Source organism: Bidens hawaiensis, unplaced genomic scaffold (genome assembly GCF_021521415.1).
Source record: "Bidens hawaiensis isolate Kalapana, Puna unplaced genomic scaffold, B.hawaiensis_p1.1 tig00013397_1, whole genome shotgun sequence".
Classification (NCBI taxonomy): Eukaryota; Viridiplantae; Streptophyta; class Magnoliopsida; order Asterales; family Asteraceae; genus Bidens; species Bidens hawaiensis.
Genome location: NW_027492135.1, coordinates 354282 through 380718, shown reverse-complemented (window position 1 = coordinate 380718; position 26437 = coordinate 354282). Strand labels below are relative to the sequence as shown.

Sequence of the window (26437 nt, the reverse complement as noted above, 5' to 3'; positions counted from 1 at the left end):
AGGTAAAGTTACAAACAAGAAAACAACTATGGTTTCGAAAATATTTAGTTGTTTATGAATTTGTAAAAAGTTTTAAATTATGTTTCCAAACAATGTACTATGAATCTTCTTTTTTTGTAAGTTTATGTTTTTAAGTACTTTGTTTACATACGAATATGAATTGCAATTATATCAAATAATCCTCTCGATTAATATATAAAACAAAATATTGTCAACTTAAATTATATGTCTTTAGTTGACGATTTTCAAATTACTGCATGTGTTGTACATGGGTTAATAACCTAATAATCCAACAAAACATTATACAAAGTATTTGGAAAAAAACGGCATTATATAATCCAGAAAATGAAAACCAAGTAATTCAATAACAAAAGTTGAACCAAACTAATATGTATGGTGGAAGTTAATACCAAACATATTGTCGGTTATATGAACGGGTCGATTCGGTTATGGTGGGTTGGAATTATCTTTAGCCAAAACCGAACCGCGTTTTGCGGTTTTAGAAAATTCATTAAACCGACCCATCGGTTATGTCAGTTATCAGTTATGGTTCGGTTAAAGGTTTTGGCGATTAAGTTGCTCGCCCCTAATAGCTCATTTGACTCCCTAACGTCTGCAAAACCCTCCACTTTGCATTCGGTCGTCACCTCCACGTTACCCCGACCGCTATAAAAAAGGGTAATAATGTAATCTTGCATCCAAGTCGTTGTTCTTACCCTATGCAACCCTGAGGTATACACTTTATCACCGTCGTCTTCAATCGATCTTTGTTCCAAACTTTCATGGTTGTTCATTGGCACTCTGTATTGCAAAATTGGAGTTCGTTTTCATCTTATGGTAGGTGGAATTTGGAGGATACGTCGACCTAATGAGGAAGTCGGCCCATTGTTTGACCCCCACTTTATGTACAGTAAGTTCGAATTGAATTGGTGTTTGGTTTTTCAGTATTAAAATTAATTTAATTAGCTTTCATTTATGCGGAAAAAAATGATATTAAAGGTTTTGATTAAAATTGTTGTAGGTTTTATAAGCATTTTATAATTTATAGGTGTTTTTATTTTTCTAACCATGTTATTTCAATTTAGAAAAAACTGTCAATATTTTTACTTGTTTAAAAAAATCTAATACAGACAGAATAAGCAGCATGCAAAGGTCCTCATCAGTCGTTGATCGCTAGACAGGCCCGGCTCTGAAAATTGCTAAAAAAATTTAGGCAAAGCGAGTATAAATTTGGGCCTAAAGACTTAAGTAAAATATAAAATTCGATAACTCAAATAAAAGTAAATCATACGATGATAATTGTAATTTCAATACACAAAACATAAATATTGTAGCAAAAATAATCTAAATTACATACCTAAACGAAACGTGATGCTCTCTTAGCATTTTTGAAGCAAAACTCTTGATCAAGTCTTGATAATTTATGCTTTCCAACACATCGCTCTCAATAGATATTAACGCCAAGCAGTTAAGTCTTTCTTGAGACATTGTGGACCGCATGTAAGTCTTCAATAACTTCAATTTTGAAAAGCTTCTTTCAGCCAAAGTCATGGTTACCTGAATAGTCAATAACACTCGATATGCATTTACCACATTAAGGAAAAAAACCATGTTGCACCACATTGTTAAAAGCATCTAAAGGGGTGACAATATCACTAGATAAAAATGTCTCAAATGACTTCAACTCCAAATAAATCTCCTCGGCATCAACTGTAACATCTCGGATTTTTGAAACTCGTATTCGTTTACGTATAACTCGACCCGAAAATTTTAGATCTTTAATATTAATCAAAATCAAATACTTAAAAGTAATTAAGTTTCTAATAATTCACTTTAAACCCTTGTACTAATCATGTTCAAATCATTAAAAAGTTCATTTAATAACCAAGAACTAAACTATATGGACCAAAATTGTCAATTTGTGAAACCTGCCACCTCTCCCTCCGGAGCGCCGCGCGTGGAACCACACCTAGGTGGCTGCGCAGCGCGGTGGAGCCCCTGTACAGCAGACCTAAACCGATTTCGTTCGTTAGCTAGTTTATGGCATAAAATCGTTTATTTTAGGCATGTTTAAGCGAATTAAGGTCCAAGTAAACATCATATAACTAAAATATCATTCCTAATTCGTTTCCCTCTGCCCAAGATCAGATCCTTACTAATATTTCATTGATTCTTTCCTTAAATTGCATATACTTGCTTAAACGGGCCAAAAAGCCTATAATTAGTTCGTTTTATGTTTTTCCTATATAAAAATGACATAACCATCGTTGTAAACTTTAATCAAACCCTAAAGATCATACTCCAGCGTCCTACCTTCTGCCCAGGTCGTAAACCCTTTGGTTTTTGCCTCTTCGTTAAATATTCAAGACTTGTTCGTTGACTTTGCTTGCTTTAGGATCTTTGACTTCCGTTTCTCATCAATCCTTTCACTTTCCGGGTAAGTTGTAAACTGTAAAATCGTTCATACATATTCCCTAGTCAATAACCTTCAATCAATTTCTAAGATTGAAGGGTATTGACTGGTCAATTGCTTTAAAACCCGATGAAGGGTAAAACAGTCAATAAGTTTAACGTTGCGTTTTCTCATGCTTCTGGTCGGATTCAACGTTAGGTCCAGAAGACTTTTATTCTCGTAATTAAATTTTAAGGGTTCTGCCCAAAACCCGACTCCCGAATCGAAGTTCAAATTCTGGTCAGACTCGACTCGTTTAAACATTAAAATCAACATAACTAGAGTTCTACACTACCGTTTGGATTGATTCCAGTGGCATTAAGTTCGTTTTTATTTATAGTTTCATATCTCAAATTTTCAGATTCTGATCATTAATCTCGTTGGACGCGTATTGGACGACTCGCTTAAATCATTAGTTCGTTTGTCGAATTTATTAATCACTTGCCTTCCATCTAAGGTGAGTTTGATCATTCCCCATTTTATACACTGTTTTCTAATGATTTTGGGACATATGCGTACTTACTCATATTTTCTATTCTATATATATATATACCCAAAATCGCAAACATAATTATTGTGTGAATATCAATTGAATGTCATTTGCTAATTGCTACATGTTTAATTGTTTACTTGATAATGTTTCGGAGAGGTCCAGTATATACCCTTTTATAGGGTTCTCATTAGTATGATCATACGACTGTCTTAGTAACCGGAGCCCGATTCGTTGGCGAAGGTGAACCGACAATTTAGTCATTGTAATCAATGCCCGATTCGCTTGGCAACGATTCATTGGCACACGAGTACAACTTGGTTTTGGTTTGTTAAGGATTTGATTGATTATTATCACATGGTTGGTTTGCGCATTTATCATTTATCGACTATATATATATATATATATGCTATTATTTAATGTTTCAAAATTTGTGATCATCTCACTCAACATGTGTTGTTGACACACTCTGTTTTCTACGCATATGCAGGTTGCCTGAGTTGAAGTATGGACACTTAGAAAGACTTTAGGATTGTAATGAAGACCTACACGAATTTAACATGTTATATTTGTTTATTTGAATTGGTTTGTGGTATTTGGATATTGTATATGTATAATTGAAATAAAATAATTAATTAAATATTGTCATTTATACTTATGATAGTATCTTCGAGCTGTGAACAATCGGATCACGCCCCGGCATTTCCGCCTTAGGTTGGGGTGTGACATCAACATCGGACTCTTCTCCATGCTTCAATGCTTCTTGAAGAGTATAACAGCACCACTTAAGTTTTGTTTCATCAAACGTCTTCAACTTTTTAGGAAACAAAAAGCCAAATAGTTTTTCATATTGTTCAAATCTTGTTTCAAGAGAAGCAATCGCTTGGTCAATAATACATAAAAAGTAATTGACTTTGAAGTTCTCCGCGGGTGAAAATAAATCTTCTTGCTCACGAGACTAGTCAAATCGTTTTTTCCTAATAATCGGACGCTTTTGAGAGAATACCGGATCAACACCAATTTCAATGGCAATTTTTGTAGCTTCATTGTCACACCCCAACCTAAGGCGGAAATGCCGGGGCGTGATCTGATTGCTCACAGCTAGAAGATATTATCATATATAAAATGTGACAATATCTAATTAATTATTTCATTCAAATAACACACAATATTCAAATACAACAACAATTTAAATAAATAAATAAATACAATCAATTAAATTTAAGTTTGTATTCAATATAACCCTATGGTCTTTCTAAGTGTCCGCTCTTTAACTTAGGCAACCTGCATTTGCGTAGAAAATAGAGTTTTGTCAACAAATATGTTGAGTGAGATGATCAACAAATTTTGACACAACAAATAGTTATATAATAAATAATAAATAATAAGTGTTAAATGCGCAAACCAATCTATGTGGTAATAATCAATCGAACCTTAACAAACCAAAATCAAGTATATTCGTGTGCCAATGAATCGTTGCCAAGCGAATCGGGCATTGATTACAATGACTAAATTGTCGGTTTACCTTTGCCAGGCGAATCGGGCTCCGGTTACTAAGACGATCGTATGATCATACTAATGAGAACCCTCTACAAGGGGATATGTTGGACCTCTCCGAACGTTATCAAGTAAACAATTAAACATGTAGCAATTAGCAAATAGCGTTCAACTGATATTCACACAATAATTATGTTTGTAATTTTGAGTATATGTATAGAATAGAAAATATGAGTAAGTACGCATATGTCCCCAAAACGTTAGAAAAAATGTATAAAAAGGGGAATGATCAAACTCACCTGATCGATTAAGCCAAACGAGAATGAACACAACAAGAACTATAATCACACTCCTCGAGAATTACCGACGAGAATCCTAATTAAATAATATTAAAAGTGAATTATAAATGATATGAAACGTATAATGAATTTAGAATTTCGATGTGATTTGAGTTATATTTATGGTTGGTATATTATGGATTGAACGATTGATCTCTACGGATTATTGTTATTATTTAATTATAAAATCATTGTTTGTTATAAAAATCGGGTTTACAATATAATTAGCTTAAATAAATATGAGTCGAGATCTACTATAAAAATATACGTTTAAATATATAATTATCTTAAAATTTATATCTTGGAAACCTTTAACGAAATTCGATAGTAAAAATATAATTAACACCTTTGATACGTTTAATATGCTTATTATAATTTTTATTTAAAACGAATTATATATATATATATACACGAGCAAATTTATAAAGACGTTGTAACGACAATAACATTAATATTGGTCTCTAATTTTAATATAAATAATATTGGTTTATTAATATATATATATATATATATATATATATATATATATACTCGAAAACTTGTGACGAAATTATTTGACACGAAACTTTTAGCTTGATGATGTCGGGTAAATAAAATATTGTTTATTTAGTAATTAATATTAATTATAATATATTATATATTATTAAACATAAGTTAAAACATCAAAAAGAATAAAAAAATACCAAAAATGGTCATAGAGGGACTCGAACCCGGGTGGCAGCCGGCACAAAGGTTTTGAACACACACACCCTAGCCAACTGGGCTAGGGTGTCAGTTGGTTAACATTCAGAAACGATTTGTTATATACCTTAACTAATTTAACTCCTTTGATTGAAACCCTAGATACAAAAATTGATCAATCCGTTTAATGTTCATTAGATTAAAGTTAGGGTTAATGATCATCACATCACGGCGAACTTATTCATATAATTTATTACCTGGATTGTCGATAAACAAGTGTCAATTGACGAGTCAACAGGGTCGGCGATATAGGGTGACGAACAGGGTATCACCAAGCTTCAACAACTCAATTAACCATAGGGGTTTGGTAGGCGATCATATTAGGGACGTGCAGACACGATCAATTGAAATATAATGAATTCTAGGTTATATAAGGAATTCTAGGTTATGCCGGCCCGTTTCATAATCAAATTCGTATTATGTTTGATCTTGTTTTCCTAATTAATGTCTTCGTTTAGGCCGAAGTTAGTAAGAGGAATCAAAACCATGATTCAATTCCTGATTTAGAACGATAATTGTGCTTCAAGTAATTTAAACGGGTCACGGTTTGGGTAAATGGGTCATGGATTATGGGTTTGGTTAATGGGTTATGAAGATAATATGTATAATTTGCAAATTAGCCCTTAGAGGTTTGATATGGAAATAATAAGGGTTTAAAGTTCATGTTTGGGTTAAAATTGGATACTTTTCATTATTAAAATTTCCCGAATATAAAACGGGTCGAGTAACGGGTACGAATTAGTATGTGGAAAACCCGAGTTGTTACATTCATCAATTGCCTTAGAGGAGCCCACTTCTCTATAATTCTTGAAGAATTTAATCAATTTCTTCACTTGTTTAATAGCAACATCGAGAATCATATTCTTGGATTGCAATCTTTTGCTCATGAAATTCACCGTTGAAAATATTTCATACCAAATGACAATTTCTATATAAAATTCAAACTCAGAAACTTCATTCTTTGATAGCGAATGAGCATCGCTTAGAGTTTTAGTATCGGCATCAGTATCGATGTCCCTAACTTCAAGCAAAGCTTCTCTTACATCCATGAGTTGAAATCTAATCGCTTTAACACTATCCACACGACTTTCCCAACGAGTGGGACACGTTGACTTAGGAGTCAATCCTTTAACATTTTCTTTTAAAATCGCCCATCTCTTAGTAGAATTAGCAAAGACGAAATAAATCTGACACCAAAGAATTCTCTAGATTTAGTGCAAGTACTAGCCATGTCATATAGTACAAGGTTAAAACTATGACAACCACATGCGGCATAAAAAGCTCTAGGATTTATATCTAAAAATCTCTTTTGAACTCCTTGATGTTTTCCTTTCATGTTTGATCCATTATCATAGCCTTGGCCACACGTATTATTGACATCAAGGCCAGGAGACTTTAATTCTTCAAGTGTAACATCAAAAAGTACCTTACCGGTGGTATCATCAACAACAAGAAAACCTAGAAAAGATTCCTCAACAGTAACCGTATTAGAGTTTAAATTGACATTGACATACCTCACAATTATCGAAATTTGTTCTTGGTGACTTATATCAGGAGTGCAATCGAGGATGATAGAATAATACTTTGCTTGCTTTATCTTCTCGATGATTTCTGATCTAATCCGATGTGCTAGCAAACCTATTAACTCGTGTTGGATGTTGTGCCCAAGATAATGTACGTTTAGTTCATCATTCATAATACGCCGTACATGCTCTTTTATAATTGGGTCAAACTCTTCCAACATCTCAATCAATCCCAAAAAGTTTCCATTACTTTTTTGATACAACTTCTCGTAGGATCCCCGAAATGCTATACCATTTTTAGCCGGAAATTTCACAAGTGAAAGAATCCTAAAAATAACTTCTCTCCAATAATCTCTTTCTTTCTTGAATTGTTCGTATGCTACTTTGTCAATTGTTTCCTTACATTTCAACCTTTTACGCATTTCAAACCATTGTTTCATATTCTTTAAATGTTTAATGCTAAGCTCATGATCTTTAAGTCTAATGGTAGAGTGTTTCCAATTCGCAAAACCATCACTATCCAACCCACCTTTCGGTTTCCCTTTTCTAAAAAGTTTACTACAAAAACAAAATAGCTTGTCAACCTCTTTCGAATACACTAGCCATACTCTATCACAAGTCTCTCCATCAGATAGACGTCTAGTATACATGCTTGAAGAAAACCGTCTTCCAATTGAATTCACCGGACCCTTGTGAATAGTCTTATCTCGTTTTGGACCTTTCTCAACCAAGATATTGATCATGTAAGGATTAAGGGTATCCCAATTTCTAGGATCAAAAATATCAATATTTGTATTCATATTAGCTCCATCCAAATTAACCACCTTCCATATTAGCATCAACACCATCTTCATCCAAATCAACATCATCTTTATCCACATGAACATCCACATCAATATTGTCTTCATCAACATGAGCATCCGAATCAATATCATCTTCATCCACATGAACATCCGCATCAATATCATCTTCATCCACATTGACATTACCATCAACATTAACTTCAACATCAATCTCATTATCTTCATCAACATAAGCCCGCTCTTGTTCTTCTTTACCACTTGAAGTTTGAGGTCGTTTTGAAAAAAACTTAAATGTATCCCCAGCTTGAGACTTTGTTAATTCTTTCGCGTATTTCCACTTTTTAAGTTTTTGACTACCCGATAGGTACTTGTATTTAGGAGGCATTTTTTCTGAAAAATATACACACACATATCTATAATATATATAAACGTAAACCCAAAAATCCTATGTGTCGCGATGTAGTGGCTCCCCCTTTTATGGAAGTTACCAGATTTCTTGATTTTTAAATGGAGGCCTCTCATTGATTTAACCCAAATCAATAGGTATGGATCTTACCAAAACCAGATAGCTCTTAAACGGGTTATAACATTTCATTAAATTAAAAATTAATCTTACCAATTATTTGATATGAAAATCCTACAAAATAGGAATATACTAAAATTTAATATCCAATTTAAAAAAGAAAAAGACATTATTTATAATTAATAAACAATTTTATAGTAAAAAACATAAGTGGGTCATGGGTCACTAAATCCAGATAGCTTTTAAACGGGTTATAACATATCATTTATTTATAAAACCCTTTCATCATCAAACCCTAAGTATATTATTAACTTTCTTACAATAAAGAAAATTAAAATTCAAAAAATAAATATTAAAAAACAAAAAATGTAAAACAATCATTCTCTCAAGCCATCAGATTACTTTATTTGTAAATGAAGGCTACTCACGCATTTTACCCGAATTTACGGGTAAAGGTCTCACCAAATCCAGATAGCTCTTAAACGCGTTATAACATCTCATTATATTAAAAAATAATCTCATCAAATATTTGATATGAAATCCTATAATATAGGAATATACTAAAAATTAATATCCTATTTTATTTTAAAAAAAGATATTATTTATAATTAAGAAACAATTTTATAATAAAGAAAATAAACGGGTAATGGGTATCACCAAACCCAGATAGCTTTTAAACCGGATTATAACATATCATTTATTTGTGAAACCATTTAATCATCAAACCTCAAGTATATTAATTATTAACTTTCTTACAATAAATAAAATCCAAATATACATATATAAATATTAAAAACGAATAATGTAAAACAACCCCCGTAATACAGGGGATAAAATCTAGTATATATATATATATATATATATATATATATATATATATATATTAGTTAAATTAGTTAAATGTGTTAATCTTAGTCTTATTCAACAAACAAACTCTTCTGCTTACTGTTACCATTTACTCATTTAGCAACTAGCATATAAACAACTTAACAATAAATCAACAAGACAACAATAATTCAATACCTAATAAAACATGATTACATGAAATTATAATAAACAAATACATAAGTAAACTAAGATTTAATATAATCTTACGAACCTCAAAACTCAAAAGTCAGGAGACTAGGTAGGAGAGCCGAGAGCCGGAGAGTCGGAGAGCCGGACTGTCGGAGCCTCGGAGGGAGCCAAGAGACCAAAGCCAGCCGGCGTAGCGGCGCTATGGCGGGCCGGAGTGGACCGTGGACACTGGCGCGATTTCACGGCGTTGGTTTAAGGGTTTCACTTTTCAAGTTTGATGTCTGATGAGTAGTACGTCGACATGCCTCCTGGTCTCCTAATTCATAATCTGATCAACAAAATGATAAATGGGTTATGGGCCTGAAAAATATTTTGGGCAATTGGAAATTGTAAATGGGCCTAATAAAACCATCAGTTAAAAGAAAGCAAAAAAACAATTATATATATATATATAAATTTTCTGGCCTACCGGGTAGTCGTGTCTAGGTCCGTCAACCACTTCGCCCTTGCCAATGGTCGGCCCTGGAGGGAGCCAATAGACCAAAGCCGCCCGATGTAGCAGCGTTGTGGTGGGCCGGAGTGGATCGTGGATGCCGGCGGTCACGGTTTTACGGCGGTGGTTTAAGGGTTTCACTTTTCAAATTTGATGTCTGATGAGTAGTACGTCGACGTACCTCCTGGTCTCCTAATTCATAATCTGATCAACAAAATTATAAATGAGTTATGGGCCTGAAAAATATTTTGGGCAATTAGAAATTGTAATTGGGTTTAATAAAACCATCAGTTAAAAGAAAGCAGAAAAACAATTTATATATATATATATATAATTTTAAAATTTTCAGACCTACCAGGTAGTCGGGCCTAGGTCTGTCGACACTCCGCCCTTGCCAATGGTCGGCCTTGTCACTAGATAGTAGCCATTAGTAAAGCGTCCATTGATAATCCCTGGATAAGTTCCATCAAGTATCCTCTGTGAAGCTTTACCCACGCTCAATTTTCCCACTAACTTTCATCAACGGGTTCCTATCTCCACCAAGGGATACACAAGGGTGAAGCTTAGTGAGGACCGAGGAAGTGGTTTCCGGGCCGCCCTGTTCCTTTTTCCTCATTAGTTTAAATTTACCCCTTTTCGTCTAAAATTTTGTATACGTTGTGTAAAATTACCTGTTTTCGGCCGAAAATTTTGAGCCCGGACACTCCAGTTTACAAAAAATTATTTACGTATTGAACCCCCCCCCCCCCCCTTCTCTCCCCCGCGTATTTTCGTCTAAGCTTCGCCACTGGGAAGACATATCTGACCAAGTCACTTAACTGTAGTAAAATCTTATGTTTGTATGTTGATTTTTCTTTCGACTTAAACTTGTACAAAATGTTTTCAACATACAAACTCCTCTTAAATATATTTTTATAAACAACCAAAGATTTTATAAAAAAAAGTGAATCTAAAATCCAAAATAACATACTAAGCACCCCATATACTGAAACTTGATGTCCAACCTAACACAAAACACAACCTGAATGCACTCAACAAACCCAAGTTGCATTATTACTCGCATCTCATAACAATAGCTTCAAAAATGCCATCTGATCTGAAATTAGGATAAAACAGCCTCGGATCCACTGGTCCAGGTAGACTAAACGAGAGAGTAAACGGTCCAGGTGGCGATTGCTGTTGAAACTTCATTTCAAAAACTCGAGAATGTCTAGTAACGGTTTTTCCACCAGTTGATGTTTCTCCTCTCACATGAACCATCCCGTTTCGTTCAATCTCACAGCTAAATTGGCCTGCAAATTACAAAATAAAAAAAATAAATATTGTAAACACAAATGAAAATTACAAAAATAAAGCATTAAATATTAATCATTATGCACCAGGATCTTTCTTGACACCAGGTAGAGCAACTTGGAAAAAGTATGCATTTTTGCTGATGCCGATGTCAAACGCTCCTACCGAGGGGCCCACTTCACCCTTTCTAGCGGTTCCAGACAAGACAATCGAAGCGTTTGAGTTTTGATCTTCGAGTTTTGGAATTGATATAACGGGCATCACAAATGGTCCATTTGAGTTGCAATCAATCCTTTGTTTTTTGTTTAAGTTCTCTTCGATACCAGTGGATGTATTCCCATTTTCATTTGAACCTTTGGTTGTCATTGTGTCTGAGTTCTTCAAAACCATTGTTTTTTGTAACTTGTTTGATTATCGGACGGCTTTCAACAAGTGGTTAATTTGATCTTTTGTGAGGTACACATGCCATAAAATCATAAAAACAAAAATTTATTGCGCTCGAATATAGTAAAAATTAACACACAAACATAGTGTACATATAGGGGGTGTAAAAGAGCCAAGCTGCTCGCCTGCTTGTGAGCTACTTAAGATCGGCTCATTATAAGCTTGAATCGAGTCAAGTTTAAACGAACTCGAGCCAGTTCTCAAGCCTAAAAATAAGCCTGTTTAATAAACAAGCCCAAGCTCAAGCTGGACCACAAACCTATTACTTTTATAACTTTTGTTTGATATCTTTAACATATATCTATATGAAAATACCTATTATTATTATATATAAATTTTGATAAAAATAACTAAATAATATATATTATGTTATTATTATCAAATTATGCTTAAATATATACAAAAATAACTAATAAATGCATATAAACTAATTAACAAATAATAAACGAGCGGAGCCCGAGTCAAGCTCGAGCTTGAACAACTGCTCACGAACTTAGCTTGAGCTTTATAAATAGAGCTCGAAAGAAGGCAAGCTTGAGCTAGAAAAACCACGCACGAGACGAATTCAAGCTTTAGAAATAGAGCTCGAAAGGGTTTGAAATCAACGATTCGGGTGAAAATGTTTCTATGCCCTAGAAATGTCGCATTTATTTAACTTCAATTGACATAAACCCTAATTCAGATATCAAATTATCGATTAATAGCTACTAGAAAGCCAATTGTATCTATGCAATCAAACAATAGCAGTAAAACAAGAAATCGGTTAAGACAAATTTGGTAAGAATTTAGGGCAACTATGAAGAGATTTTTACCAGGTTGAACAGTGAGGCATTTCGTCGAACATCTGGCCGGCAATTGAAATTGAAATTAATAAACAAACTGTTTTGTGTTGAGATATGAAGAGAGTATAAGTTATGAAGGGGACGGTGAGGAACTTGAAGTGGCGTGAAGATTCCTGATTAATTTTGTGTTCGGTAAAAAAAATGAAAATTAACTTAGTAAAATTGGATAGTTAAAAGTTTGGATCGGGTCGATCTTAAACGAGTTCAAGCATTAATTAGAGCTTATTTAACGTGCGAGTTCGTGTTTGAGCTTTAGATGCTGATTGTCTGGCATGGCGAGCATAAATGAACTTGTTACTTATGTCATTATAATAGTTTAGTCAGAAATAAATGAAAATTAAAGATGACTATACGGATGGTCCAATGATAGGTTATTTACAGTTCCGGACCCAACTTTTTTGAAATTGGGGGGTTTCTGTTTTACCATGCATCGACTTGTAGCGCGTACGATTTTTGACACTGAGACCGAGACGCTAAAAGATAAATTAAGTTTTAAGTTAAAACAATAATAACCTTAAGAAAATCATCAGAACTCAAAAGTTCTTTCCTCCTTCCAACTTTTATCAAATAATATATATTGTTATATGTAAAACAGTAAAATTATAATCATAAGTGTATATAAAATAATTAAGTTTATGCAACCCTTAAGAGTAAAGTGTCAAAATCGAAAACGTCTTTGAGATTTGGTTATTTTTGTGGTTTTTATCTAAATAGTTTTTTCATTTGCAGTTAGACCCTTCAAGTTTTCCTATCGTTGCCACGTCATCCAAATCGATAGCTCCATCTATTTTTCACATTAAATTGTTAAATTAAAAACTTGCAAATTACTCACTAGGGTTTTATAGAAAGAGCTTGAAAGAAACCAAGCTCTAGCTCAAACAAACTTTTCTCTTTTGCACCCCCAATTATAAAGTGAAATAAGATTAACCCACATAATAGGAAAACAATATATATAATGAGGCTAGCATTAAACGCATTCACCAGAAGAGTTAAAAAGGAAAAGTTGAACTAATCATCAATAATTAAGACATTAGATACTCAACATTGGGTACTTAACTCAGTTGACTAACAAGTTACAGAAAAAACACTAAACTACAATTACAATAATACCCTCAACCACTAGTCCATAAATACTTGAAGCTGCAAAAAGATCACTTCCATGGCATGCTAGCCATCCCCTGAGGGCTACTTTCGTTACCTCGGTTCATCGAACTCCCAGGCCCATCTGATGACCCACTCATGGTCCCGTGAGACGGTGAACTGCTTGGCCCAGTGCCATGATTAGCTGGCGTGACCTTTGGTGTAACACTTGATGGCTCTACATGGTTAGCTGGCATCGGGTCTTTACAATTTTCAGGAAGAAAACTTCCTACTATAACCTGCACCACAAGATTCAAAAATGCAAACATGCTTGCTTACACCACCATTAGGGGCTATACAAACCGTTTAAATAGACCAAATCGAATATTAAAAAAAAAACGATAAATCTATATAATTTTAGTAAAAGGCAAAGTCTTCTTTTCATTTAGGAAGCAAATAATTAGAATACGAGAAGTGTTTTAAAGAATTAATTACAAGATTGGTCTCTGTTACTGTGAACGAACTGAAAGTTCAGTGAGCAATTCAGCAGGAAGTTCGTTTATTTAATAAATGAACGATCATGATTCATGAATTAAAACTAAATGAACAAACATAACAACGTTTCGTTCATTTATGTTCGTTTATGATGGTTCGTTTATGTTTATTAGTTTACATTTGTTTTAAGTTTCGGTTATTTACATTCGTTAATATATAAAAGATTTATTTGGCCCACTACAACTTAATCTAGTTTTAATAAATATTTACGCCCAACAAATTGTCCTTCACATTACTTTTAACTGGTTTTAGCTCTCTCTTATGTCCGTTCATCTATACTATGTTGGTTCGCTTATACTGTTAACGAACGAACATAAACAAACACAAGCATGCACATTTTCTTAAGACAAACACAAAGAAGAAAAAATTGTCCATTTAATTGTTCGTGTTCGATCATTTGCTCGATTGAAGTTAAACGAATGAACACGAACAAGTCTCGTTCGTGCTCGTTTACAAGCCTTAGCTCCTGTGGTATACTGTTTGATATACTGTTTCAGAAAATTACAAATTCAGTCTCAGGTTCAGGTAACGCCAATAGCACCATGTCTTGTATGGGGTTATTTTTTCCGTTAAATGAGTGAAATTGGTTAAAAGACAAAAAAATGTGTGAAATGATCAATATACCTTTACTATATAAAAAGCCTAAAAATAACATAATCTAATATGTTAAACTGTCACATTTTGGCCAAAACCAACTGAACCGGACAATGAACACCCCAACCACCATCCGACTTTTAAGTTTTATCAACGAAAAGAAAATAGTCAATTGGTCAACACTACCTGAACAGGAGATGCTGCAACCAAGAGTCCAGCTACAACACCACCAAAAACCCGACCATCGGCTCCCGACAACGTGATGCTTAGTCCACCTGTCCTCGTACGCTGACCATACGCCTCGGATAGCACAAAGGAACCAGAAAGTGACAATATGTCAAACCGCCCCTGCAGAATTATGAAGATATTTTCAAATATTATTCTATATTAAGATATAATAATACGTTATAAACATTCGTTCAGACGAACCCATTAATATATTTGAGTGTGTTAACAAAAATTAGACGAACCTCATAAGTTGCGGTTCCACCAGATGTTGCGGCTTGACGAAGTGTTACATTAGTGATGACACCGATGCCAGACATGATGCATACGGCTCTTGGTCCGTTTTGAGAAAATGACATGATCTTGTTTAACACGTCCTGTAAAGTAACAGAATTCGTACATGATTAGCAAAAGAAACGCTACTGTAAATATTAGTCGTACATGAGGTTGACTTTTATTCTATAGTGATAATAACAGAAAAAGGCACCACAGCTTGGAAACTACCAATACAGTTGCATACCCTCACTCACCCTCCCCCAGCCTTAACTAGGGTTGTCACTTGTCAACAAGCCAAACAGCTTGTGAGCTACTCGAGGTCGGCTCGCTAAAAGATCGTATCTGCCCGAGCTTAAACAAGCCCGGGTTGTTTGATAATGAGTCCACGCCCGAGCTTCGGTTACCAAGTTCGAGCCGGCTCTAGAGCTTAAACAAGCCTATTATTTTACTAACTTTTTTAATATAGTTATATCGTAATAATTATAATGCATGTAAATATGAAAAAAAAATAATAACTAACTAATATATACTATGCTATACGTAAATGCTATAATTTAAATTTATGTAAAAATAACTATACAGAAATATATAAATAAATTAATAAATGATAACCGAGCCGAAATAGAACCTAGGCTCGGCTCATTTACACCGCTACCCTTAACAACTGAATATGAGTTAAGATAATAATACCCCGCAGTTGAAATACTTAGAAAAGAAGATAATAAAAATAAAAATAAAAATAAAAAATAACCTCTCCAGGCTGCACAACAATGATATGTGGAGAAAAACCAAATCCAGCTGATCCTAAAAATAAAAATAAAAAAAAAGATAAGCTTTCCTTTGTATAAGAAGAATAACAGTAAATTGTGTTCCCAAGTATAGATGAAGTCACAAAATACACCAGATCTTGTATAAAAATTTCAAATTTTCAATAATATCCATAAGTCAGATATAAGCTTTTAGGTCCAGTTATTGCAGCAGGCCAGATCCTTAGTTTAAGTAGAAACATATCAATGTTCTTTTCATCCTAAGTTTCAGTATACATATATAATTTACAATCCAGTATTAAAGTCAACCAAACAGATATTAGAGTCACTGATAGACAGACACTGCAACCAGTCAAATCAAACAAAAACACAATCAGCAACAAGAGCCCACCAGACAGAATCCTAAGAAAGTCAACAAAATACCATTCCATGTTCCACCATCACATGTCAAAACCAGATAATTATATATACAACACCAATAAATTTGAATCTGAACCACTCAAATCTTTGCATTTATAAGTTTAACATACCAAAAGATTCTCGTTTTTGTTTCTTATTCGTCGAACCCGGAGGCCTCCCTCTAATCTTCTTCATTGATCCAAACCCTTCGTCCATCGGAACCGAACTAACCGGCGCAGCCGAAATAGGCGGAACTGCAGCAGCCGAATGCGGCTGCTGCTGCTGATGTTCAAACGCCCCGTTCAACGTCCCGCTGGCAGTAGCACTGACAGGTGTCAGCTTTACCGCCCTCGCGGCAGACGGTGAAATAACGCCGTCGGGACCGTACTTCCTCGGCCTCCCCCGCTTTTTCACCGTTATTTCACCGCCACCGTGATGCTCGTTGATATTAATAGTCTGGTGAAACCCTAAACTACCGCCGCCGCCGCCGCCGCCAGACATTATATCACTACTACCAACACTGTAACCACCGGCAACTCCGGAAGGATACCGACTCACCGGCGGCTGAGACGTCGCCGGAGCCGGAGCCGGCGCCGGCGAGGTTACCGGCGGCATTGATGGCTGAAACAGCCGTCCTGATTCTGATCCGTTCATTAGTACAAATTGCCTGCAATAATCAGATCAAAATCACTCATTAGAACAAAATTGATTCATAGTTCATACTAAATCAGCTAATTAAACAGCTAATTTACCATAATTTCACAGAAAACCAAAACCCTAAAAAAAGCCCTAATTTGAACAAATTGAAATAAAAGGGGGAAATGAAAATGAATTATTACAGTAGACGGAGAGACGATAAATCCGGAAAATGATATTATTATTATTATTATTATTATTAGTAGTAGTAGTAGTAGTATTCCACAAATTTTACAGTTACTGAAGATATAAAAATAAATCATATAGAAAGAATTTAAAAAAAAAAGAAAAGAAAAAATGAAAAAATTCTTACCGATAAAAATGGGAATTTTTGTGAAGAAATTACGAGGGGATTAATAATATATGGAGAAGAACAAATTCTAGGGTTTGCTGGCGAGAAAATGCAATGAAATGAAATGATTAATAAATAAATTGGGAAATATTATTTTTAATTATTAAGTTTTTTGAAGTTCAACACACATCCACTTTTCCATGACTTGTGTTTTACGGACCCTCCCTTTTTATTTAAAAAGGAAGTCGTTGTATTGCTTTGGAGCACAATATCTTGATCATATCTTATTGGTAATAATTAAATCATTATTTTTTGGAATAGTAATAATTTTAATGGTATTTTATTCATAATAATTAATCATTAATTTTAATTGATTTTTGAAATATTAGTGTCTTTTAGTGTATTAATAATATATGGTGTACATCCGATCATATATTAAATAATTTGGAAATAATTAAATCATTACTTTTTAGAATAGTAATAGTTTTAATGGCATTATATTAGTAATTATTAATCATTATTTTTAATTGTCTTTTAGTGTAGTGAATGTTTCATGAATATTCATTCATATATTAAATAAATTGGTAATAATTAAATCATTATATTTTAGAATAGTAATAATTTTAATGGTATTTCATTCGTAATAATTATCATTATTTTTAGGAAAATTAGAAATAAATAATCTCACCTTTTGTGTATTGGCCGATAATAATCCCACCTTTAAAAATCACTAGCAATGGTCCGACCTTTTAACTATTTTTGTCTCACTGGTCCTCCGTTAAAAAATAATTAACGTCGTTATGTTTTTTCCCTAGTTTCAAACCGATGTTTTAGGGCTTTTGATCGGAAGAACGATACAAGTCGACCGATGTAAAACTTATCTCGAAATGGTGATCCAAACAACGAAACAATGTTTCAATTCCGTTCATATATTATATAAATTGGTAATAAATAAATCATTATTTTTTGAAATAGTAATATTTTTAATGGCATTTTATTAGTAATTACTAATCATTATTTTTAATTTATTTTTTGTAGATTAATGTCTTTTTAGTGTATTGAATATTTCATAAATATCCGTTCATACATTAAATAATTTGGTAATAATTAAATCATTATTTTTTGGAATAGTAATAATTTTAATGGTATTTTATTCGTAATAATTAACCATTATTTTTAATTGAATTTTGGAAGATTAATGTCTTTTAGTGTATTAATATTTGGTTTATATCTGTTCATACATTAAATAAATTGGTAATAAATAAATTATTATTTTTGATATAGGAATGTTTTTAATGGCATTGTATTAGTAATTATTAATCATTATTTTTTATTTATTTTTGGTAGATTAATGTCTTTTAGTTTATTGAATATTTCATGAATATTCGTTCATACATTAAATAAATTGGTAATAATTAAATCACTATTTTTTGCAATAGTAATAATTTTAATGGTATTTTATTCATAATAATTAATCATTATTTTTTGGAATAGTAATAATTTTAATGGTATTTTATTCATAATAATTAATCATTATTTTTTGGAATAGTAATAATTTCAATGGTATTTTATTTGTAATAATTAATCATTACTTTAATTAATTTTTGGAAGATTAGTGTCTTTTAGTCTATTAATATTTGGTGTATATCAGTTCATATTATTAAATAAGTTAATAGTAATTAAATCATTATTTTTTAGAATAGTAATACTTTTAATGGCATTTTATTAGTAATTATTAATCATTATTTTTAATTAATTATTGGAAGATTAATGTCTTTTAGTGTATTAAATATTTCATGAATATCCGTTTATATATTAAATAAATTGGTAATAATTAAATCATTATATTTTTGAAATAGTAATAATTTTAATGGTATATTATTGGTAACAATCAATCAAGATTTTTAATTGATTTTTGGAAGATTAATTTCTTTTAGTGTATTAATAAATATTTGATGAATATTCGTTCATATATTAAATAAACTAGGTTAGCTACCCGTGTACCACACGGGTTATAGTAAATAAATTTATTTAATTAATAACACAATGTAAAATACAAAAAATATGTTTAAACGATATAAAGATATATTATCTGATAGAACAAATTACAAATTACACAATATGAAAGTAAAAGGTTAGAAAATTCACAAATCTTTAAATATTTCTTGGTACACAATATTTGTGGTTTTATTTGTATTTTACTTTGTATATCGAAACTTAATAGTTTCACGTTGATTCTGTTTATAACTCTAGGTAATGCAACACATAAGTGACAATGAGTTAAAATAAATTGCCTCAAAAACAAACCAACCATCTATAATGATTGACATTAGCTTATATTAATCTTCAATGCAAAATAAAAAAAATTGAAAATTTCATACTTTGAAATTAATCATTTTATCTAACGGTAGGTATATGATTGTTTTAAAAATAAAAGTGTGAGTTTCAATATTACTTTCGGATATGATTTCGGCTTCTATAACGCGGTTATCATATTGTATAGGGGTGAGCATTTTCAGTACGGTTATCGATTGGTACCGGTACCGATTTGGTACCGTCGGTACCGAATCGGTACCAAGTTTTGAGTTTTCGGTATCGGTACGGTACCGGTAATATTTCCCGATTTTTTCACGAAATACTGGTACCGTACAGGTACCGAACCGATACCGGTATCGAACTGGATATTTCGGTACCTGTACCAACTATTTCCGAATTTCGGGATCGGGATTTTCGGGATCGGTACCGGTCGGTACCGGTACCATCTCGAGCTCATCCCTAATATTGTATGTTCACATATAGTTTAGTTTCATTGCATAGACCAATTTTATAGTTAATATTTTATGCAACATCACTTCAACATCAATTTTTAGGACTAATCTATAACTTGACAACCTTATATTTTGAGGTCATTTAAAATATCAGGAAACTAATACTTTCTTGTAGCGTATCATTTTATGTCTTATAATACCATATGAAGAATGGTAACATTTTTTATATCCCAGAAACATTGATAGCAAACGCTTGTTAGTTTTTTGAACGACCTCATTTTTCTTCAATAATAGAAGAATATACAAAGTCAATTTATCATATAATTAATAGTGCGCTAATGTCTAACATTTGAATTCCAAAGATAAGTTATTTTATCCACATGAAAAACTAAAACATGTTGTTTAGTGTTTATATTTTTGTGAATTTTTAAGATGATTAACTTAACATAAATGATTAGTTGATTAAATAGTCAATTAAAAAGAAGTTGTAAATGTCTATTTTTTTAAACCAATCCGTGGACCGAAACTCATTCAAATAATAAATTATTTTAACCTAAACCATGTTTGATATTTTAACTGGTTAAAGAAACCCGCTTGTGTAAGTTAACATAAACACTTAGAACACATTAATAGTGAATTTGTCTTTTCAGGTTTTAAAAGAAAAAAACTTGTAATTTAGTAGATAATCATATATATTTAATAAGTTAGAGTTTATTAAAATTTAATCTAAATTAATCTTGTCTCTTCATCCAATAATATCATTTTTATAAAAACCTTATTTTTTGAATCATTATTCAAAACCAACGTGAAAATTGGTTACCTATAAAAACTTAATATTAATAACTAATATAATACATTTATATAAAACAAAATAAAATATTGATGTTGGTATTAAATTTTTTAAATCAGAAAAGAATTATTAAAACAGAAAATGAAAGATTAAAAAGTAAAAAGAATGAAATACAAAATTACTAATAAGATAAAAAAATGTTAAATGCATTTAAAATGAGATAGAGGAGGGAAAATTTTTTTAAGGATTAATTTGGTGATAATATGTGACACTTAGTAAGTTTATTTATTATATAGTATAGATAGATTGGTAATAATTAAATCATTATTTTTTGGTAATATTTTTAATAGTATTTTATTGGTAATAATTAACCATTATTTTCAATTGTTTTTGTGGGAAATTTATGTCTTTTAACGTGTTAAAATTTTATGTATATCCGTTCATTGACTAAATAAAAAATATGAGAAAGGTCATATATGTAACGTTTCGGATTTTCCAAACCCGTATTCGTTTACGTGTAACCCGAACAAAACATTTTTAGACCTTTAATATTAATCAAAATCAAATATTTATAAGTAAATAAGTTTCTAATATTTATTTTATACCCTTTATGTTTCATACGTAGTTCATTTCTTGATTTAATCATAAAATGTTCATTAATTGTCCAATTCTCAAACCACAAGGACCAATATTGCCGAAAATCAAAAATCCAACCTTCATGAGCTCGGGGCGTCGCGTGGCCAGCTGCACCACCCCCGTCGCGCGATGCATCCAACCATCTGCACAGATCGTTTATGCTTTAGTTCATTTTCTAGTTCGTTTAAGGTATAAAATCGTTTATTTTAGGCATGTTTGAGTGAATTAAGGTTCAAGTAAACATCATACAACTAAAATACCATTCCTATGTGAATTAAGGTTCAAGTATACATACATATCAAAATAGCAAACGTGTAATTGTGTGTGATTAATCAAATCTACTTGTTATGTGCTTATGTGTTATTGTATTGATTCGTTTGACATATCCCCTTGGAGGGGGTTCTCATTCTTATTGACCATCGCCCGATTCGCTTGGCAACGGTCTTATTCTCATTATTTGCTCATAGTTGATTTACCGGCGCCCGATTCGCTTGGCAATGGTTTAGTCGACAACTTACTTGCTTATGGTTTGATTTCATTACCGCATTTATTACGTTTTGCTTATTTATCATATTAACATTATTTTGGTGTCAAAACTTGGTGGTAAACTCACTCTACATATTTGTTGACAAAAACTCCATTTTCTACGCATATGCAGGTTGCCTGAAGATTGAAGTTGGAAACGTAGGCAAGACCTTAGGATATAATCAAGATAATCGTTATATGAAATCATATTTGTGTGTTTGAATTGTTTTGTATATTTGGATAATGTGTGTAATATTTTTAAATAATTAATTAGATATTGTCATTTATATTTATGATGGTATCTACGAGCTGTGAGCAATCGGATCACGCCCCGGCATTTCCGCCTTAGGTTGGGGTGTGACAGATTGGTATCAGAGCCGAAGGTTATAAGTTAGATCGTTAGAAATGGTCCTAGACATATGTTAGGAACCCTATACGTGCTTTTCTGAACTGTCTTATGTGCTATTTAAATTGTTTACAGCTTGCTTAGATTAATTATTTAAATTGTATTTATCTTGTTTATTTGTTGCACGCACACACAAATTCCGAGGTTATGCCTCAAAGTTCAAAATAATTTTTAAATCCTCTTAATTTTGGTAGATTGCCTTTTGTTTTGGGAATTCCTTAAGAATTCCCGTGTTGTGTTTTGCTCTTTCACCTTGAAGCGTGGGGGTATGACAAATCTCATACTACCATATAACTTCAAGTGGTACCCGTAATCGGTTAAACGGTTACGTGGTAAACATAACCGGCTAAACGGTTATACTTCCATATTTTTGTTTTAAATTATTTTAAATGCTTAGTTGGGTGAAAAATCCATGGAAATCCATGGGCACTTCAACTATTCATTTCTTAAATAATTTTCGATTTGATTTTTGGGTTGGAACGTATCGTCCGGGGTGGTTCCCGAGATACACCAACTACTTATATTTGATTCGTTGATTCGATATTTAGTTGAGTCGGTTAAATGCCATGTAACGCTCATGGTCCGAACAACTCCATTGATTCGATAATTCGTTAATTAGTTGGGTCAGTTAAATGCCATGTACACACTCATGGGCTGAACAACTCAATTGTTTATTACACGTTATTTGAATTGGGCCAACAAATTGCCATGGAACGCTCATGGGAGGCCAATTCACAAACTTTATGTTGTTTATTTAGTTGGGCCATTCAAATTGCCATGGAAAGCTCATGGGAGGTCAACTCGTTTGATATGCTTGGTTATTTTATTTTTGGAAAATTTTATAAAACATTATTTACTTAAATGCTTTCAACTCATATATATTATTTTAATTCTTGGCTCGTCCTCGAGTCTTCACTAGTACTAATACATATACATACGCACCCCCAATTATTTCATATCAACTCATTCCCACAACTTACCCATCATTTCATTAAAATTTCATCCTTGGTCCTCGTAGAACGTCTTCCCTAGGAAATCATCATAATCAACGTCGTTCGCCTACTTCTCGTGATTTCCATTCGGCTACTAGAATCGACAAGGAGTTTGCTGCTATTAGAATCGACAAGGAGTTTGCTGCTGTATTCCGTTAACCAAACGACCGCCAATCTCGTCAAAACTAAAATACACCGAACAAGAAATCTTATACTAACTCATATCCGTTAAAATATTATTTAAATTATATTTTCTTAATTATATCCATATCCTCAAACTATAAATTTCTAAGTACATTTAAATCCTTATCCTCAACTTTAAACTATAAATATTTTATTATCTCTTGTTTTCCTCAATATCATGATGGTTTTCACAACTTATTTTCCACTTTATAAATATTTATTATTAAATTCAATTATTGTAAATTTTATTATTTAACTAAATTATGTATTCTCTAAATTGAATTTCCATTTTTAAATTAAGAATTTTCCATTAATTATTTTAATTTTTATTATTAAATTGACCTTTTTGATTGAACATTCATCGTAAATATTTCAACGCCCTACTTTGATTTTTGAAAATTTTGAACGTTTTAAATGACAAATTCGTAGTTGTTAGAATAGTCATGGTGGTTCATGCATTTATAGCCTCGCATTTATCTCAATTTATTATATGCTTCACCTTAATTTAGAATTTATTATTTACTCAAATTTCCATTATTGATAATTCAAATTACTTACTTCATAATATTTATAACGATTTTATGAAAAAGGAAAAATCCACGAATTCACAATTTAATCTAATTTAGTTACCTACTTTATATTTTATCTAATTTTAAAGATTTAATTGGAATAGGACTATCTCGGTGGTTCGAGAATATCCGTTTCCCAATTTAATCTATTAATAATTTAAATCAAATATGTATATTTTTGCATTATCATTAATATTTAAATTATTAATTATTAACTATTATAATATTTTAGAATATCTTAAGCGAATTAATCTAATCTCAAAATCACCAATTTGAAAAGCTATAATTTTATAATTAACTTATCTTTAAACTCATATGTACTTGAATTAACCAAACTCGACTCACCAAAATTTTCATTAGCTATGTTTAAACTTATATTCTCGATCATAAGAACTTCATTCCTAAAGAATACGATCCTTAAGGACTCCGCATGTCATTAACTACTCGTTATAAATTAAACCTTTGTGTAATTCATCCCCTGAATAAAATTCCTTTATCGAAGATTAATCAATTAGGATCTTGTATCTCCATCTCATTTCCTTTATTCTCGATTATCTTAATAACACCTAAATCACCAAATTTTTCTTCAATTTACAAAATTTTACTTTTAAAAACAAAAGAGGTTTTCGACATCTTACGGTTTTATTGATTCAACTAGAATATTTATTAATTATCATTTGAAATTATATTTAAAATTATCAAGACAATTGTTTTCTCATAAAATTTTTTTATTTCAAAACGTTTGTTTATTACAAAATGATAATTTTAAATGTTTTATAACACACATGATGGAACGAATTATGCGGACCATCCGATAATAAGACTAATTATGGTCCGAAACATAATTATCCAAGTCCTCGCATGGAAATCATAATACGTAAAATTGTGTGTCATGATTTAGAACCTAAGGTAGCTTGGGTAACGGTACAAATGATGAGATGATAAGGACATGGTGAATACGCTGCTGGTACATCCTATATATAAGTGCCCTTATCGGATTGCCATTTGAAGCGTTGCTTTGGTTATTGGAAGTTCTATGTTATGATATTTTCCTTAAAAAGATTAATTTGTTTTCAAAACGATAATGTTTTGGTTTTCCTTAATTTCGGGACGAAATTCCCTAAAGTAGGGGAGACTGTAACATTTCGGATTTTCCAAACCCGTATTTGTTTACGTGTAACCCAAACGAAACATTTTTAGACCTTTAATATTAATCAAAATCAAATATTTATAAGTAAATAAGTTTCTAATATTCATTTTATACCCTTTAGGTTTCATACGTAGTTCATTTCTTGATTTAATCATAAAATATTCATTAATTGTCCAATTCTCAAACCACAATGACCAATATTGCCAAAAATCAAAAATCCAACCTTCATGAGCTCGGGGCGCCGCGTGGCCAGCTGCACCACCCCCGTCGCGCGCCGCATCCAACCATCTGCACAGATCGTTTATGCTTTAGTTCATTTTCTAGTTCGTTTAAAGTATAAAATCGTTTATTTTAGGCATGTTTGAGTGAATTAAGGTTCAAGTAAACATCATACAACTAAAATACCATTCCTAATTCGTTTCCCTTGTCCAAGATCAGATCTTTATGTATAAATCGTTGATTATTTCCTTAAATCACATATACTTGCTTAAACGGGCCAAAAAGCCCATATTTGGTTCGTTTTAGCTATTCTTATATAAAAAAGCCCCATTCATCTGCTGTACACTTTAATCAAACCCTAAACAACATCCTCCAGCCGTCACCTACCTCTTTTCATCTTCCAACCCTTCGGTTTTTGCCTCTTCGTTAAAGATTCAAGACTTGTTCGTTGACTTTGCTTGCTTTAGGACCTTTAACTCATCGTTTCTCCTTGTTCTTTCACTTTCCGGGTAAGTTGTAAACTGTAGAATCGTTCATACACATTCCCTAGTCAATAGCCTTCAATCAATTTCGGTGATTGAAGGGTGTTGACTGGTCAATTGCTTCAAAACCCGATAAAGGGTAAAACAGTCAACAAGTTTGACTTATCGTTTTCTCATACTTCTGGTCGGATCCAACATGCGGTCCAGAAGACTTTTATTTTCAAAACATAATTTTAAGGCTACTGCCCAAAACCCGACTCCCGACTCGAAGTTCGGATTCTGGTCAGACTTGACTCGTTTAAACATTAAAATCAACATAACTAGAGTTCTACTCATCCGTTTGGATTGATTCTAGCGGCATTAAGTTCCTTTTTATT

General features: G+C 32.3%; 3 protein-coding genes across 3 annotated transcripts; all 3 read right to left on the bottom strand.

Moving 5' to 3' along the window:
• Positions 1-6659: 6659 nt before the first annotated feature.
• On the bottom strand, positions 6660-7841 carry LOC143543987 (uncharacterized). Its single transcript, XM_077036178.1, has one exon. It carries the CDS (start codon positions 7839-7841, stop codon positions 6660-6662), a length of 1182 nt encoding a protein of 393 aa, XP_076892293.1.
• A 2940-nt stretch (positions 7842-10781) lies between these two features.
• LOC143543963 (increased DNA methylation 3-like) lies at positions 10782-11629 on the bottom strand. The gene is made up of 2 exons (XM_077036159.1): positions 11257-11629; positions 10782-11169 (listed from the first exon to the last, which is right to left on the bottom strand). Exons 1-2 carry the CDS (start codon positions 11558-11560, stop codon positions 10931-10933), a joined length of 543 nt encoding a protein of 180 aa, XP_076892274.1. The 5' UTR covers positions 11561-11629; the 3' UTR covers positions 10782-10930.
• Positions 11630-13503: 1874 nt separating this feature from the next.
• LOC143543962 (AT-hook motif nuclear-localized protein 10-like) lies at positions 13504-17006 on the bottom strand. The gene is made up of 5 exons (XM_077036158.1): positions 16484-17006; positions 15938-15990; positions 15156-15287; positions 14872-15033; positions 13504-13835 (listed from the first exon to the last, which is right to left on the bottom strand). The coding sequence occupies exons 1-5, from the start codon at positions 17004-17006 to the stop codon at positions 13608-13610; spliced, it is 1098 nt and encodes a 365-aa protein (XP_076892273.1). The 3' UTR covers positions 13504-13607.
• Positions 17007-26437: the final 9431 nt, after the last annotated feature.